The 14,252-nt window shown below is 41.5% G+C and overlaps 1 protein-coding gene across 2 annotated transcripts in view; it reads right to left on the bottom strand.

The window, feature by feature from the left end:
• Window positions 1–536: 536 nt before the first annotated feature.
• The window catches only part of LOC119441704 (AP-1 complex subunit sigma-2), a 37,156-nt gene continuing 23,440 nt past the window's right edge, over window positions 537–14,252 (bottom strand). Inside the window, exon 5 of one of the 2 annotated variants that reach the window (XM_037706298.2) lies at window positions 537–5,404. In XM_037706298.2, the coding sequence (XP_037562226.1) occupies window positions 5,360–5,404 (45 nt within the window). In that variant the 3' untranslated portion in view covers window positions 537–5,359. Of the gene's footprint in view, window positions 5,405–7,885; window positions 12,414–14,252 lie in introns of those variants that run through there. The other variant, XM_037706300.2, reaches the window with a different exon arrangement.

Genomic DNA, 14,252 nt, shown 5'->3' with positions numbered 1-14,252 from the left:
TCCATTTGCCACAGGCCTATCATGAGCTGGCATGAAAGCCAGTGCCAGTCCACAGCCTGTGCGCATCGCAGAAATTGCAGAGCGCCACATAGCGTCCTGCGAAAAAAAATGCTGGTGACGTCACATGAAACTTTAGTGATACTAATACAATTGCGGCTTCTTCGGCGACAGGGAGCACAAGGGCACAGCAAAAAAGAAAACAAGGGGGAAAATGAGCAACAAATTGTGATAGGGAAAGGGTATAGTGTTTGGGATGAGGGTGGTAGAAGGCAAACTAAGGCCAGCTAGTTCACAGCCTACGGACTCGGCAGGGACTCTACAGTGAAATAAGCACTAAGAAGCAATCAACCATGTACGTGTCACCCAATCCAAGCAATGTGTGTTCCCTTGTGAACTTGCAGACTAGATTAATTACGCAAGCATGCATGCCTGCAGAACACTCCAGCACCTTGAGGAAAACTAGTGATGATGATAGTCACGCACGTGTTCCGTGCACATGGGACCAGGGTTGCTAACGGCTCTTGAGAGGAAGGTGGCACATTTGTAGGTACACTTTATTCTGCTTCGTTTACAGCACAGCCGTCCTGATAAACATGTAGCAGATGCCAATTTTGATCAATGTCACACAGCGATTCGTTGAAATACATTTAAGAAAAATAACAGGGGCGCACAAGCAACAGATCACCTCTGCTTTCACCACTGAGCAGCAAGTACACTGGCACTCAAACAAAAAGATCATAAGCAGCAGGTATCAACAAAGCACACAAGCAAACCACTCAAGACTTATCGAGGTTGACCTCAATGGACAGACAGCTGAAGTCCTGAAGGAAAGCATGGACGAAGTCCAGTCATGGGATGAAAGGCATGCGACACTGCTGAGCAAACAGTTATGCGATGGGCAAAGAAAAAAAAGCACAGAAACAGGTAGTCAGTCTGCTCACGATTCTTCCCACAGGCAGTGTGTCAACGTGACCTGCACAACTTGCCTTTCAACAGATTATTTACGCCTGCTTTCGGCACTGCACGGAAGTAGTCACTGATCTCCCAGACAATGCACACCAGTATGCTCACTTATCTGGCGGCAGAAAGCTCTATAGCAACAACAAATCAGCTCCCTTTGTTTCTGGAGCAGTGTGCCCATAACTAGCATACAAGTGGCCAGATGGTCAGCATCATGCCTAATTCCAGCAACAAGGAAAAGAAATGAACCCACTTGGTCAGTTACATTTTCCTTTCATCACTAGGGCAGGCCATGCAGTTCACTATATCTCAGTTACAAGCTGGTTTCGACAGAAACGCTCACAGAAGAGCAATTGAAATATTTACTTTGACATCTATGCTTTTTCTCATCCTATACCCAATGCCTTTCAAAGCTAAGCAGGTTAACAAACCTCACATGGTGTAAAACACCGAACATGTTGGCAAGAAAGGACTCGCCATGAGAAGATGCTTGGCATATGCCCTTTGGACAAGCAACACTGCAATGAAAAGGCTTTAACTGGGAAAAACGCCATGCAAGCTTCCACAAAAATGTTAATCAGCACATTATGTGCCTTAAAAATTTAATGATAATCAGTTCCTGGGTTCACAGTAGAACTGACACACCTCGCTATTCAAAGCACACCATTTTCTTTTGTCCAGCATGAATTGCTTTGAATGCCAAACCAGCCATGATACCTGTTTAGGAACATATTACATTTCAGCTGCCCCAGAACATGGCAAACAAAAGTTTGCACATTCCTTCAAATAAACAGTACTCTCCAGTGCCATTATTGCACACTGATAAAAAGTATTAAGTAGTCAAAACAACCTGCAATAGTCGGTTACAACAACGACAGATAATTAACATCAATTGAGGACTGTTCACACACTCACACTAGACATAACTGCAGCTCATTTCTGGTACACTAAACAAAAGCATATGCAAAGGACCACTACACATGCTGTAAAGTGCAAATAAAAAATGCAGCTTTAAGGCAAGTTTACACTATGGCCATAACTATCACATTTTATCTAACCAGTGACATCAGACTCTGTGAGGGTGACTCAAAACTCGTACACATTTCTTGCAACACTGGCAAATGTGCCTTGTTATGACTCTAGTGTGTACACAGCCTAGAACTTGCTCAACAAACAAAAAAAAAGATAAAGCAAAAGCTTGGGGTGTCTCAATTTTCTGATAAGCAACAAAAGGAAATCACTTCTCAAACAATTCATTTGGGCACATTTCGTTATCTGTGAGGACTTGTTCAGCTTTCAACACGGAGAAGAATTTGCTGCCCTTCTACTCTAAAGCAGATGCAACAGAGTCATAATATCTTCAGCCCTGGGGGTCTCAATAATCAATAAAGAAATTCAAAGTTTATTGTGAAGCACACAGAGCCAGTTGCATCTAATAAAGAGTGGCATGTATAAGTAAATTAAACTGCACCCACAGTAAAAGGCGGTTCAGCTCAATAAAAGCTGCTTGTGCAAGCACAAAAAAAAGGAACATGATATAGCGGTGCTATAACAGTGCACTCGCAAATGTACAGAAAGGTGAATGTGCAGTCACCTGTCAAGCATCTGACTTCTTTGCGTGTCATCTGACTTCATTTCAAGACAAGCACAAAACTCAATAAGGAGTCACCCCTATAGCTCTTCGTGCCGAGCTTCATGCCAAGAAACCAGCAACACATCTGATGGCAACGCTACCAAAGAAAGAAGTACTTTTGTTTTGCTCTTAAAATGATGAGATCACAGTTATATGAACCCCATAAAGTAGTACCTAGGGCTTGAAGATATCACAAATGGCAACGCTTCCTCGCCTTTCCCTCAATCAGAAAAAAAAAAAAAAAGCATACCCAACATTTCGGGCTGATTCATGACAAGCAGGAATCTTGTAAAGCTCCTCTCAAACTGACAAAACTCACTATGCAGCACTTTTAAAAAATTCAGCAACCAGTCAAAGGTAACAAGTAAAATGTGCAGGACATCACTGAAGATCAAAAAGAAAAAAGTCAAAGAACACAGCAATTCACAACGTGCACACTTGCACAGACACAACGTAAAAGCCAGAAAATGCACTTCCCTCTCAAATTAACCTACTATTTCATAAAAGTGCTACCCCAGCGTTCAAGAAAAACAAGGAATGCCTCAGTCTGAGCTAATTCAACCTGAAAGATTGCCAAACATGTTTATCTCATGTACACAGATGTCCGGGTAAGCAATAAGGACATGTGAACAATCAACTGTGCTTGCAATCAGTGCTGCATCGTATGGATGTAATACTGTTATCTCAAGTACCAGCGTTAACCCGAGCACCAGACCTGATTGTAGTGCATGCATGCTTCCCCTACTCCGAATTCCAGCAGCTTGTTCAGTGCACTGAACTCCAAAAAAGAGGCAGCCCAGACTATAGCTTCATCAAAACTATTGGTAATACCTAGAAATGAAGAATGCCTTGCTGCAAAGCTAGCATTGGTTCCTTTTATCACCTTTAAGATGCATTGGTCATGGCTTGTTACTTTCGCTGCATGCATTTCTCGCTTGCAGCCGTTCCTGCAGGCCCTGATCTCGTATCACTGTGTTATGTGCCACTAAGATTACAGGCTACTGGCAAGCCCAAATTGGCTGCCTCAGTTCCAAAATAATAACCATGTTCACGAAACAAAAAGCCTTAGAGCTTTAGACATTTGAAAACAACCTTGGAGAGGAGTTGCTCTGACTTGTCATGAATGAAAGAGCAAAAGAGAAGCGAAACCTTTCATGTAAAACATGACTCTCGAACACCGACCTTTGGAGTGTTTGAAAATGACAAGCTACCGTTGAGGTACAACTTGTGGCCTACGACACCTTCACACTAATGCTTTGTAGACACACTTGGATGACTTGGAAGTCGCGTAAGGAAATCCTAAGTGCATGAATGGAACTAGAAATTCATCACAAAATCCCCTGTAACACCCCCAAACCCAGAAAACCACTCTTAAAGCCAGCACTTGAAAGCAACTCAACGCCTTTCTGATTCACAACAATCTCTAATAATCATTTAGGAAGAAACTATGCTTCATTACAAATGGATGGAAATTTGCCTTGGTCATAAGCTTTCTTACACAGAAACTAAGCCTCATAAACCGTCCTAAGAAAACTTTAACACAATGACTCACAAACTAGGTGCGACACTGACACTATCTTCAGGTTCGTTAACAAGTTCCAACAGGGCAAGTACAGCTGCACAACTACGTCCCAACTTGCAGGGAAATTGCCATTCAAAATTTTACATGAACAAAAAAAATTAATGCCACATAAAAAAAGAAAAAAGAAAAAAATCACTTCTAATCTATACAACACCTGACAAACAGTCTGCTCAAACATGTGGCTGCCATTCAAAGTCCATGCAAAGCATGCGATCGTACTTCATCCATGTCTGCACAGAAAGCTATGCTCCAGACAGCAGGCCTCAACTGTCATGCTGTGTGGACCACCCTCAGTCAGTGTACTTATGATGCCATTATGTGGCATCATTAGCGCTAATCAGCTTACACACTGATCTCCAAGTCAATGTTCCATATGTTTTGAGCAGATAATGCCTGGCCTCACAGAATACTCACAACCACACTAAACAAGAACATCTTTGCACCGTCATTAGGGGAACTGTGTATTATGAGCAGCCCCAATCATACGACGTTTTAAAAAAGCTGCCAGAAAAACATTTAGCAATAAACTCGGCCCTAACCAATCAAAGTTACTTCTTTTGAAAACACTCTGATAACATAAAACACAACCTGTAACACACTTACACTGCGCTGTTGGCACAACAAAACAGCTACCTACTACCAAATTAGATAGGTCTCAACATGGCAAAACACTCACATCACTGTGCAATGCCATTTTCCTGCTGTTGTTCACACGGCCGTACATCCACAGCTGTCATTATGCCACAAAATATGGTGACACCTGTGAGAATGGCCGAGCCAGTAAGCACTGCCGACACTGAACATCAAGAGGTTCTTCAGGGCCACAACAGAATACCAAATCTTGAGCAGCAGCAATCGGTATCATAGTATCAACAGCAGATAAGTGATAACCAGACCCACAATCAAACTCAAAAATCCATTAAAAAGAAGGCAGGGGGGAGCAAAAAGTATGTAAAAAAAAATGGATCAAGCCACTGGTGTGCACACCATTGCCGTTCTCCCACCTCACCTCAAAATAAAAAATAAAAGAAATTACTCGCGCAAGACAGCAAGAGAACACAGACTGCTTGGAGTGGAATGCACAACGGTTTCTTTAGGGGGTGGACAGATTAGAGCGTTCTTTGTTAGAAGTTGCCCGTAAGCCCCGGCCGATCGGCGGAAGGCCGGAGCCCCACGGTTGTGCCCTAACCGAGTCCGTGATCCTCAAAAAACCCTTGCGGAGTTTCTTCCTACAGAAGGTCGGGGAGAAAGACAGAAAAAAAAAAAGAGGAGGCCACCGTTAGTTTCCCGGCAACACTCCACATGCCCACAAGGGCACATTCAGGACGACACGAGAAAGAGAGAAAGGAGCAACGATGCAAGGAGGAGGGTAAGGAGGTCGGCCGGAGAAGCACACCCTTAGCAGGGAAAGTGAAAACGACGGACGGTAACACACACAAAGCAAATGTTGTACAACAAACACACATCGCTATACCATGTGGTACAAAAAGATATCCAAAATAGCTGTTCATCAAGCATCAATCGAGGCATTGAGAAGCACCAGAGGCTTGTCAATGCATGGCCAGAATGAACAGGGTCGTCCACTCTTAGTACGAACACGGCGCAGCGTGGCCACGCTCCGCGGAGCGCCAGCGCACAAGGCACGGCCGCGCATCGAAGCTAAGCGACGCAGGCACACGCGGGCTCGGAGGCGGGGCTTCGTGTCGTCTGGTAAAGCGCCGTCTGTTGTCTCCTAAAGCACAGCGCACTCATGCACTTTAGCAGACGACACGAAGCCCCACCTCCAAGCCCCTGTGCGCTTGCGCCACTTAGCTTCGATGCGTGGGTGCGCCGTGTGCGCTGGCGCTCCGCAGTGCGCTACCACGCTGCGCCGTGTTCGTACTTAGAGTGGATGACCCTGAACATGAGAATATGTTGCCGAGGAGAGCTAGATGAGCACGACTTCCTGAAACCAGCACATGCTGCTCATAAGCAAGCTCCACATATGTAAACAAAAATTCATAGTGCAGACAAAAAGAGCAGAAATCAACATTGGCAGCTCTGTTCTTCTTTGTTGGTAACCGCTATGAAAAATAATTTTTGCCAAGTAACCTGTGAAAACCTGGACAAGTATATCTTTCTGAAAAAAAATTGTCAGTGGATCGTGTACAAATTATTTTTGCCTGCACGGCATGGGATTGCTGCACCGCTGCACCTTCATGACGTCATTCGCTGCAACATGTCTACACAATGAATGACCATGTGTCGAAGGAGGCGCGTGTCAAAGGAGGCAGAGGCTTAGCCCAGCTAGACACCTCCCATGCTTCCTGCATCCCTTTTAGTAACTTTCATGCATGCAAAAAATGGCAAGCCACTTTACTAGAGGTGTCTAGGAACTAGAAAGCAATGACAGCTGGGCACTTTTATTTACTAAATGAAATGCAATTTTGATCAGATAACAACTTCAAGGCCTCTCTGGTAAGAACAGGCCACAAGACACAAACGCAACATACCAAGAAGCCCAAAGTAAGCCAAGCTTTTTCACAACTTGGCATTAAACACGAGAAGCTTCAGGTAAATATGACTATCTGTGCCAGCTAAGAGTTTGCAAAACCAAGTACTACCCCTACCCATTTAGCCATATGACAACAAAGAAAGAATGTCCCCACGTAAGTACTAAAATGATTTATGTCAATGTTCGTCCAAGTTTTGGTAGGTACCGCATATCTATCCTGAACAACCTTCAGAAATACAGCTGCAGTTGCTACTTTCTTGCCTTCGAGAGCACAATGAGCAACTACCTCGATATCCACATACAGCTGCTAGTGAAACAGCGAGATAGTGAAGGTGTAGGTGATACAAACATGTCCTGACAACATGGACCTTAATTTCCACAACTGCTTCAGTTCAGCACTGCACACCAGGCGTGTTCCATGCATGTGGAAATAGATCTCACTAAGAAATTACAGTAAAACACCGCCGATACGCTTCAAGTTGTGCTTTCCTATTACCTCAAGTTTGTGAATTTTACCTCCTGAATTTTATCCATCTATCCTAGAACTCCATGTAGTGCAGTGAAAGATGAGTCGCAACAGCTAGTCAGGAATGACAACGAGCTGCATGTCTAAGAGTGAGCAGATCTTTTTCAGTGTGCACAGTTAATCCCTAATCCTTTCACGCAGTTAGCACCACATCAGCAGGAATTAGCAGCATAAAATTAATGAGACTTTACTGTTCTTGTTAGAGATTGGCTAATGCAATCAGCTACTTTTGTGGCACTGCATGGAGTTGGTGAGAGAAAATACAGCATCCCTCCTATCATAACAACCTACAAGTGCTTGCTGCAACTGTAGTTAATAAATGCTGCTGAAAACAGAGTTTGCATTGCTGGATGTAACAAGATACAATAATGAATGCACTGGACTGATTTTCTTTCTCATGTCAATTTATTACAAGGTCATCTCTGAACCTCTGAACTTGACATCCTATGCAGTCAACACAAGAAACAAGTAGTCTGCACTCCGCCACAAAGTACCATCCCCCCCATCACCCTTTCTTTCTTTTCTTCTGTTTTCATGTGTATGTGTGTATTGTAAGCACACACATAATATTTAGTCATGAAAATAAAAACGGAGGCAGTGTGCTTGGCCAGCAAGCAACCAAACGGAATGAACAATGGAGATATGAGCAACGAGATATGAGTGCTACAAGAAACTGGCAGCAGACATGAGTTTTTTCACTACTTCGAGTTTATTAAGCAGAATTCAAAACACTGACAGAACACAATAACTCGGTGCACACAATGTGCACTATTTAGGCATTTAAACTGATCCACTATAACAATGAGCTTTAGAGGGTGCAACAGAAGGATCACTAAGTGCGGTACGCTAAATACCTAAAGTGTATTACAGACACAACATATGCACACCGTACATTACACCTGTATACTATGTTTGCAGACAACAATAACAAACGTCACTGCAGAATACCTTCAAGCCTTAGCAAATATGCCTTGAGCAGCATTCAATGGACACGCCAAAAATCTCAACAAAAATAACTCGCATTGTACTTTGCACTTACATCATAGTTTTTAGACTTTAGCTCCACAGATTGAGAATAATAAACTAGCATTATAAAGAAAATATAACCTGGTCATGCACAGGGCAGAGGTGCATTTCATAGATTAAATAGTACTCATTTTCAATAAATGAAGATATTCAGCGCCAGATCACATTAGCAAAGGCTATAAATGCCAACTCACCAGTAAAGTGCACAATGCACAAATGCTAGAACTACAAAGTGAAGCACTATGTATTAGCTGAGAAGACAAATTGGAATGACAGACTCTTCACGCCACGCGTATAACCGTATAAACGTTTATTAGAATCTTTAAGAATACGCTACGTTCAAAAATGATTACGAGTCAATGACCACGAGCAGGCAATTAGATACATTAGCACCATGCATGATTAAAGAGTGCTTGCTTATAATAAGCACGCGTAACACCACTATTACTCCATGCAAGAAAATTATTTTTATTACGTTACCGTTGATTGTGCTATCTCAAAGTACTGCTTGCTGCAAGCAGCGATTGTGTTCAGCAACATTCTAGAGTAATCTGCACATTTATATAGCACCAGCAAATAATTTTCATGCTTCCCAGAACTGTTCCACTGTTATAATGATTGTCACAAGCACTACATAACAGCTTGCTTTTTTAAACATGACAATGTGTCCGTGACTACCTACAATGAAGCATGAGAAGTGCATTCTGTACACAGTTCCTTGTGCATTATTAACTGCCCCGTGCCTGCGCAACAGTAATTCTATGAAAAAAAAAAAAAAAAAAGAATGCATGGGATCAAGTTATGTGCAGAAAAGCCCACCAACATCTCACCAATGCTATCATTAGTTAACAGTACTAAGAGCATTTACCTACAATTGCTAATGCTGCGAGCAGCCGACCAACTTAACAACACTCCTAGCAGTAACTTCCTCTATGTTTAATGGCGTAAGGTCATGACAAGTTTCATGTTTTGTTCCCATATATAGCCTCGCAATAAATATTACAAGAAATCTGCAAAGCAGAAATACTGTTTTTACACAGAGTTACACGACAAAACATTTTAACACATCAATTTATAATCAAGAAAGTGTGCCATGGTTAAAAAAAGAGAGCCCGGAAAAAGATTGTCACATGTCAAGAAGCACAACATTCAGAACGTACAATGAAAGCCTACTCTCAAGTTCCTGAAAGATTCCACCAAACTATTACACTACCAAGGAAAGATAACAGGCACATAATGACACTAAGCACTTCCATGTACACAGCTCTAACATGAAGCATCTGGTATGCTTAAATGCAAGTGTAACCCATTGAAACAGCCATGTATTTGTCACATATAAATCAAGCATCTTTCAGGTTGACTGCTTCATATGATAAATATTAAGAAAAAACATGTGTCCCATATTTTCAATGTGGGAAAAGTAAGTGCTAACAATGGCAGTTATAAACAATATGGGCATGGGCCAAAGCCTTTAACCAAGAAATTTAGTTGGTTAGTGCAGCATTCACATTGTAATGTTAGAGGCAAACCCAGTACTGGGCCAGAAATTAGAATACTTAGAAGACTGTGAGTAAAAAAAGAAAAAAAAAAGAGCAGACTCATCAACCATTAGACAGTTTCACACAAAAGCAAAATAAAGGTAATTCTCATACTAAAGTTAAGCATAAACCTAGGCACACATTTATAGGGCTTCAAGACTAAAGAATAAGTGAAACACCCACGAAGTACTGCTAAACATAGCTGATATAACTACTACTGCAATCAACACTATGCCCCCCATATACTATTTAAAAGCCGATCTAATTGCATTCACATATTTGCATAAAATTAAATTTGCAGAAGACAATCCACTATGCCTAATCAGATCCAGCAATTTAAAAGTAATATATGAGGAAGAATGTGCTCATTGTCTTTGCACAACTAGTAAAACAAATGTCCAGCGAAAGGATCTTCTCAGCCCATTAGAACTGCACTGACCCTCACAGCTTTTTTTCCCCCATCAACACCTGTTTTAGCAAAGTAAACAACAGCACATCTGCTTCAGAGCAAGTGCATCTGGACAATAAGGTAGACAAATGCAAAATTCTATGACTGATGACAAAAAAAATGCTCTGCCATGTAAACAACACAAATGACTCAAATGGCCAGAATGAAATGCGACAACCTACTACTACGGCTGAGGAACTGCAGAGGGATAATGACAAATTGTAGCCAACTGCATAACTTTTACAAAAATGTGAGAAAGCTAGTGATAAATCATATTTGGTGAGAATCGGTGCCACAGCTTGTACAGCTTATTTCAATAAACTTTGGGCTAGTCGGCCATTGCCTGGCAACGGTTGCATGGTTCTTACTTTTTTTCCAATAGGCTACATACACCCGACCACAAAAGGATCAGCAGAGACGAATGAACACCTTCTGGCAAGATGATAAACATACATATTTGCGCACACAATTCCTTTCATGTTTGCAGCCTCGTGCCTAGTTTCCTGCTCCCGTTGTAAACAGTAGTAGCAATGACATGGCAAGAAAATCATTTGTTCTATTACTGCCATTGCCATATGAGTGTGCATGAGATTACCCTCTTTCCCCTGTTTCTAGCATACAAGCTGCCGACTTGCCAGACTTTCTGTGGTGAAAGGCGTTACAGGCGTTGCGAGATGCATCTCCATTTTAGTGCAATATAGTGCTTAAGATGAAGGTGTGTAAGGCGAAGAAATCTTCAGCATTTCATTTAATATTCAAATCCAATTTCTAGCAAATATTACGAGTTCAATATGACTAACAACTACGCTGTCTCAATCTACCCAGAGATATTAGTTACAACTGCACATCCAGATAGATGTGTACATGCAAATGCTGCCAATAGCAGGAGAGAGTTGCTGGAAGTCACGGCATTCTGTCCAGCACTTGCATGCCCCACAATAGTATTTTGTGGCCGGGTGTAGGCCTAACCATGAGAGCAAAACTAACGGGTATTGAAAAAATGAAATATGAGATTTTAAGGCACACTGTCAGAACTATGCATTAAAGTAATAACTGCATCTCTTCATTCCAAGATGAGCATTTTTACTGAGGGAAAAAAATTTTGTGCATCATCAAAGCCATAAAGGTGTGATAAATCAAAACTTCTTCCCACCTTGACACTTGGCTAGAACAGAACTAAGATTTTTATTTTTCCTTCTCCAATGTCATCACAGCTAAGATTAAGATAACTTTTGGTGATATGTGCTCTCTCTAATTAGAATTCATAAGACTTAATTTTCAAATATTCCTTGAGGGCAACAGAAGCACTGTTATTGATCAACTTTAAGAAACAGGTCTCTGCGATTTTACAGCACTTCTCTTGATTTCTTATTTTCACTGAGCCTGTACTTCAAAAGCTTGTATAAATGCCATGTGCATTGTCCCGAACCAATAAGCCAATAACCTTCTCGCAGAAAAACTTGGTATAAATGCTAAAGCATTCAAAACAAAATTTCAGTGCCAAACAAGGAAGCATCACTTTTATGTAGTATTTGACATTGCCAATATTAAGAACACACAACAATCTTGCATCATCATATGAGAACATATAAATATATAGGATCTGGTATGATCACATCAGACTGTTCAATGTGGAGGTTGAGAGGCGTACTGGCTTTTCAATAAGGATTATGTAGACTATGGATGCACGCTTAACATTCGAGCCTCCCTAAAATGCTAAGAACACAGGTATCAAAAGTGTTACCGAATCCAAACACATGCACACAGGTTAGAAGAATGTAACATGCCTTTTCTGCAGTTCCTCAACCACAGCCGTACTGTCGCACAGTGACACCCAAAATGTCATTTTAATTAAATGAGTTTCTCTAAGGCTAGTTTACGGGCTCGGAGCACTGAAGGTCTTATCTTAGTAATGAACCAAAGTGCTTTGTGCCACCACATCAACTGTTCAATCCTCATCTTCGAGAATTGTGCTCCAGCTTCTCAAACTACGATACAACTTGCTTGTTAGAGGCAAAAATGAGAACTCTGCTCAAGTAGCACAGAAAACAAATGGCGGATGTAAGGATGAGGGGGGGGGGGGGGGGAATCGGTTATTCAGCGTGGGCACAAAAGCAAGCTCCAACTATGCAGGAAAGGAGAATGGGAAGTGCAGGTCAGGCACAAACGTTGGTTAGTCTTGCACGCCAGTCTCAAGCATTTCGTCCTTTAAAAAACGGGTAGGGGAAAAACGAGAAAAGGAAAGAAGAAAACAAAAGAAATGACAAAGCAGGCTTTTTTTGTTTGTTTTTTTGAGCTGTTATGCAAGTCCAAAAAGATTGCCTGCTGCAAGTGCACTACACCAAACAAATGCTAGCAGAAGGGAAAATGTTTCACGATGCACAAAAATGAGTAGAACCTTTGTTCAGAAATAAAAAGCTGCGAATGATAAGTGCTTGATACTAGGTACTTTCTTAGAGGAATGGATTCCCCATAGTCCAACCTCCCAAAGGCAAAGATGATAACTTTTTCTCACTGTTCAGAGGTCTGAAGCTTTCGGGACACAACAGCAAACTTGCAAAAGCAAACACCTGCTGCCCAAGTAACTTTAGCAGGATGCTACAAAAGAGAGCCCACGATGGCTCCTTAGAAGAATAGCTCATAGTTAAAAAAAGAAAATGAAAAGAAAATAAGCTTTCAAGCTTTTTTTTTTTTTAATTAGCGTAACTTGCACTGGAGGCAGCAATGCTAAAGAGACAGTGGAGCTTATGGGCACCTAGCTAGTCCTGGCTTTTGGGCTAGGCTAAGCACTACCAAGTCAACCCCAGCATTTTCCGGAACTTATGATTACTGATCGATTATCGATTGGCTATCGCAAGGTATTGGCCTCGTATTTGGGCTAGGCTAAGCACTACAAGGTCATCCCCAGCCTTTTGCCGGAAGGTATTATTTGTCAATTATCGATTAGCTACTGATTGGCTATCACAAGGTATTGGTCAGGTATTTGGGCTAGGCTAAGCACTACCAAGCGATCCCCAGCATTTTCAGAAATTTACTGATTATTGATCGATTATCGATTAGCTATTAATTGGCTATCGATTGACTATCACAAGGTATTGGCCACGTATTTGGGCTAGGCTAAGCACTACCAAGTCATCCCCAGCATTTTCTGGAATTTTCCATACTAGCTATTGATTGGCTATCGATTGGATTATCGATGACTGACTAAGCTTAAGTAGTCCCAACCATGCTTAATCTAGACTTAGCCAGGCTCAGCTTCACTAGTTCACAGGGGTATGTGCCATTGCGCTTGGACTCTTTTTGCACTACCGTCAGGATCCGCCCACATTTTTGGAATCAGCAGACACATTACGCCCGGCTTAAACAGCTCCGCTGTCAAAACCCAGAGGTGTTTTAGCAAGCACGGATCCCTCGGCTCACAAGTTCTATATATTTAAATAGTTCTCTTTACTATATTCTCTCTCCCTGTCCTTTTACCTAAATATGCTGCATTGATTTTTTTTTTCAGCTTTATCAGAACAATGTTTACCATGAAGTTATGAAGACAAGATGACTTCTAAAGTATATCACTCTTAAGTGCACAAGGCAATATAAGGCAGATTATTCAGCAAGCAGTCCAGCCAAGATGTCTGGCAACGTGTCTTGTAAACATTGTTACTTCTTGAGCGGATCTGCTGGTAGATATAGTCGATTTTAGGCTTTTTTGGCTGAAAAAAATTCACTTTTAGTGGATGGCAGGTTTTTCTTTAAGCATTTAGAATGAAATCCTAATAAGACTATCAGTTGATTCCCTAACATACTCGGTAGATTATAGCAAATACTGTATGTATCTTTTGCAGGATTTCAGAAAGGGACAATAATTTTCAACAATCCTGACAGATTTTATTTCCTCCTATATGAAACATTTCTTGATAGGTACTCAATGAGCTGCCTTAGAGGCAAGAAAATGTTGCAGTATAAAAATGTTCTCGTTTTAAACATGCCTTCTTAGGTATTTGCAGTGTCATGTCATACTAACAGGTAGCTGTATTAATAAAGATGCCTG

The sequence above is a fragment of the Dermacentor silvarum genome, chromosome 2, assembly GCF_013339745.2.
Source record: "Dermacentor silvarum isolate Dsil-2018 chromosome 2, BIME_Dsil_1.4, whole genome shotgun sequence".
NCBI classification, from domain to species: domain Eukaryota; kingdom Metazoa; phylum Arthropoda; class Arachnida; order Ixodida; family Ixodidae; genus Dermacentor; species Dermacentor silvarum.
Note: the sequence above shows the minus strand (reverse complement) of the source record. Positions and strands in the feature narration are given on the sequence as shown.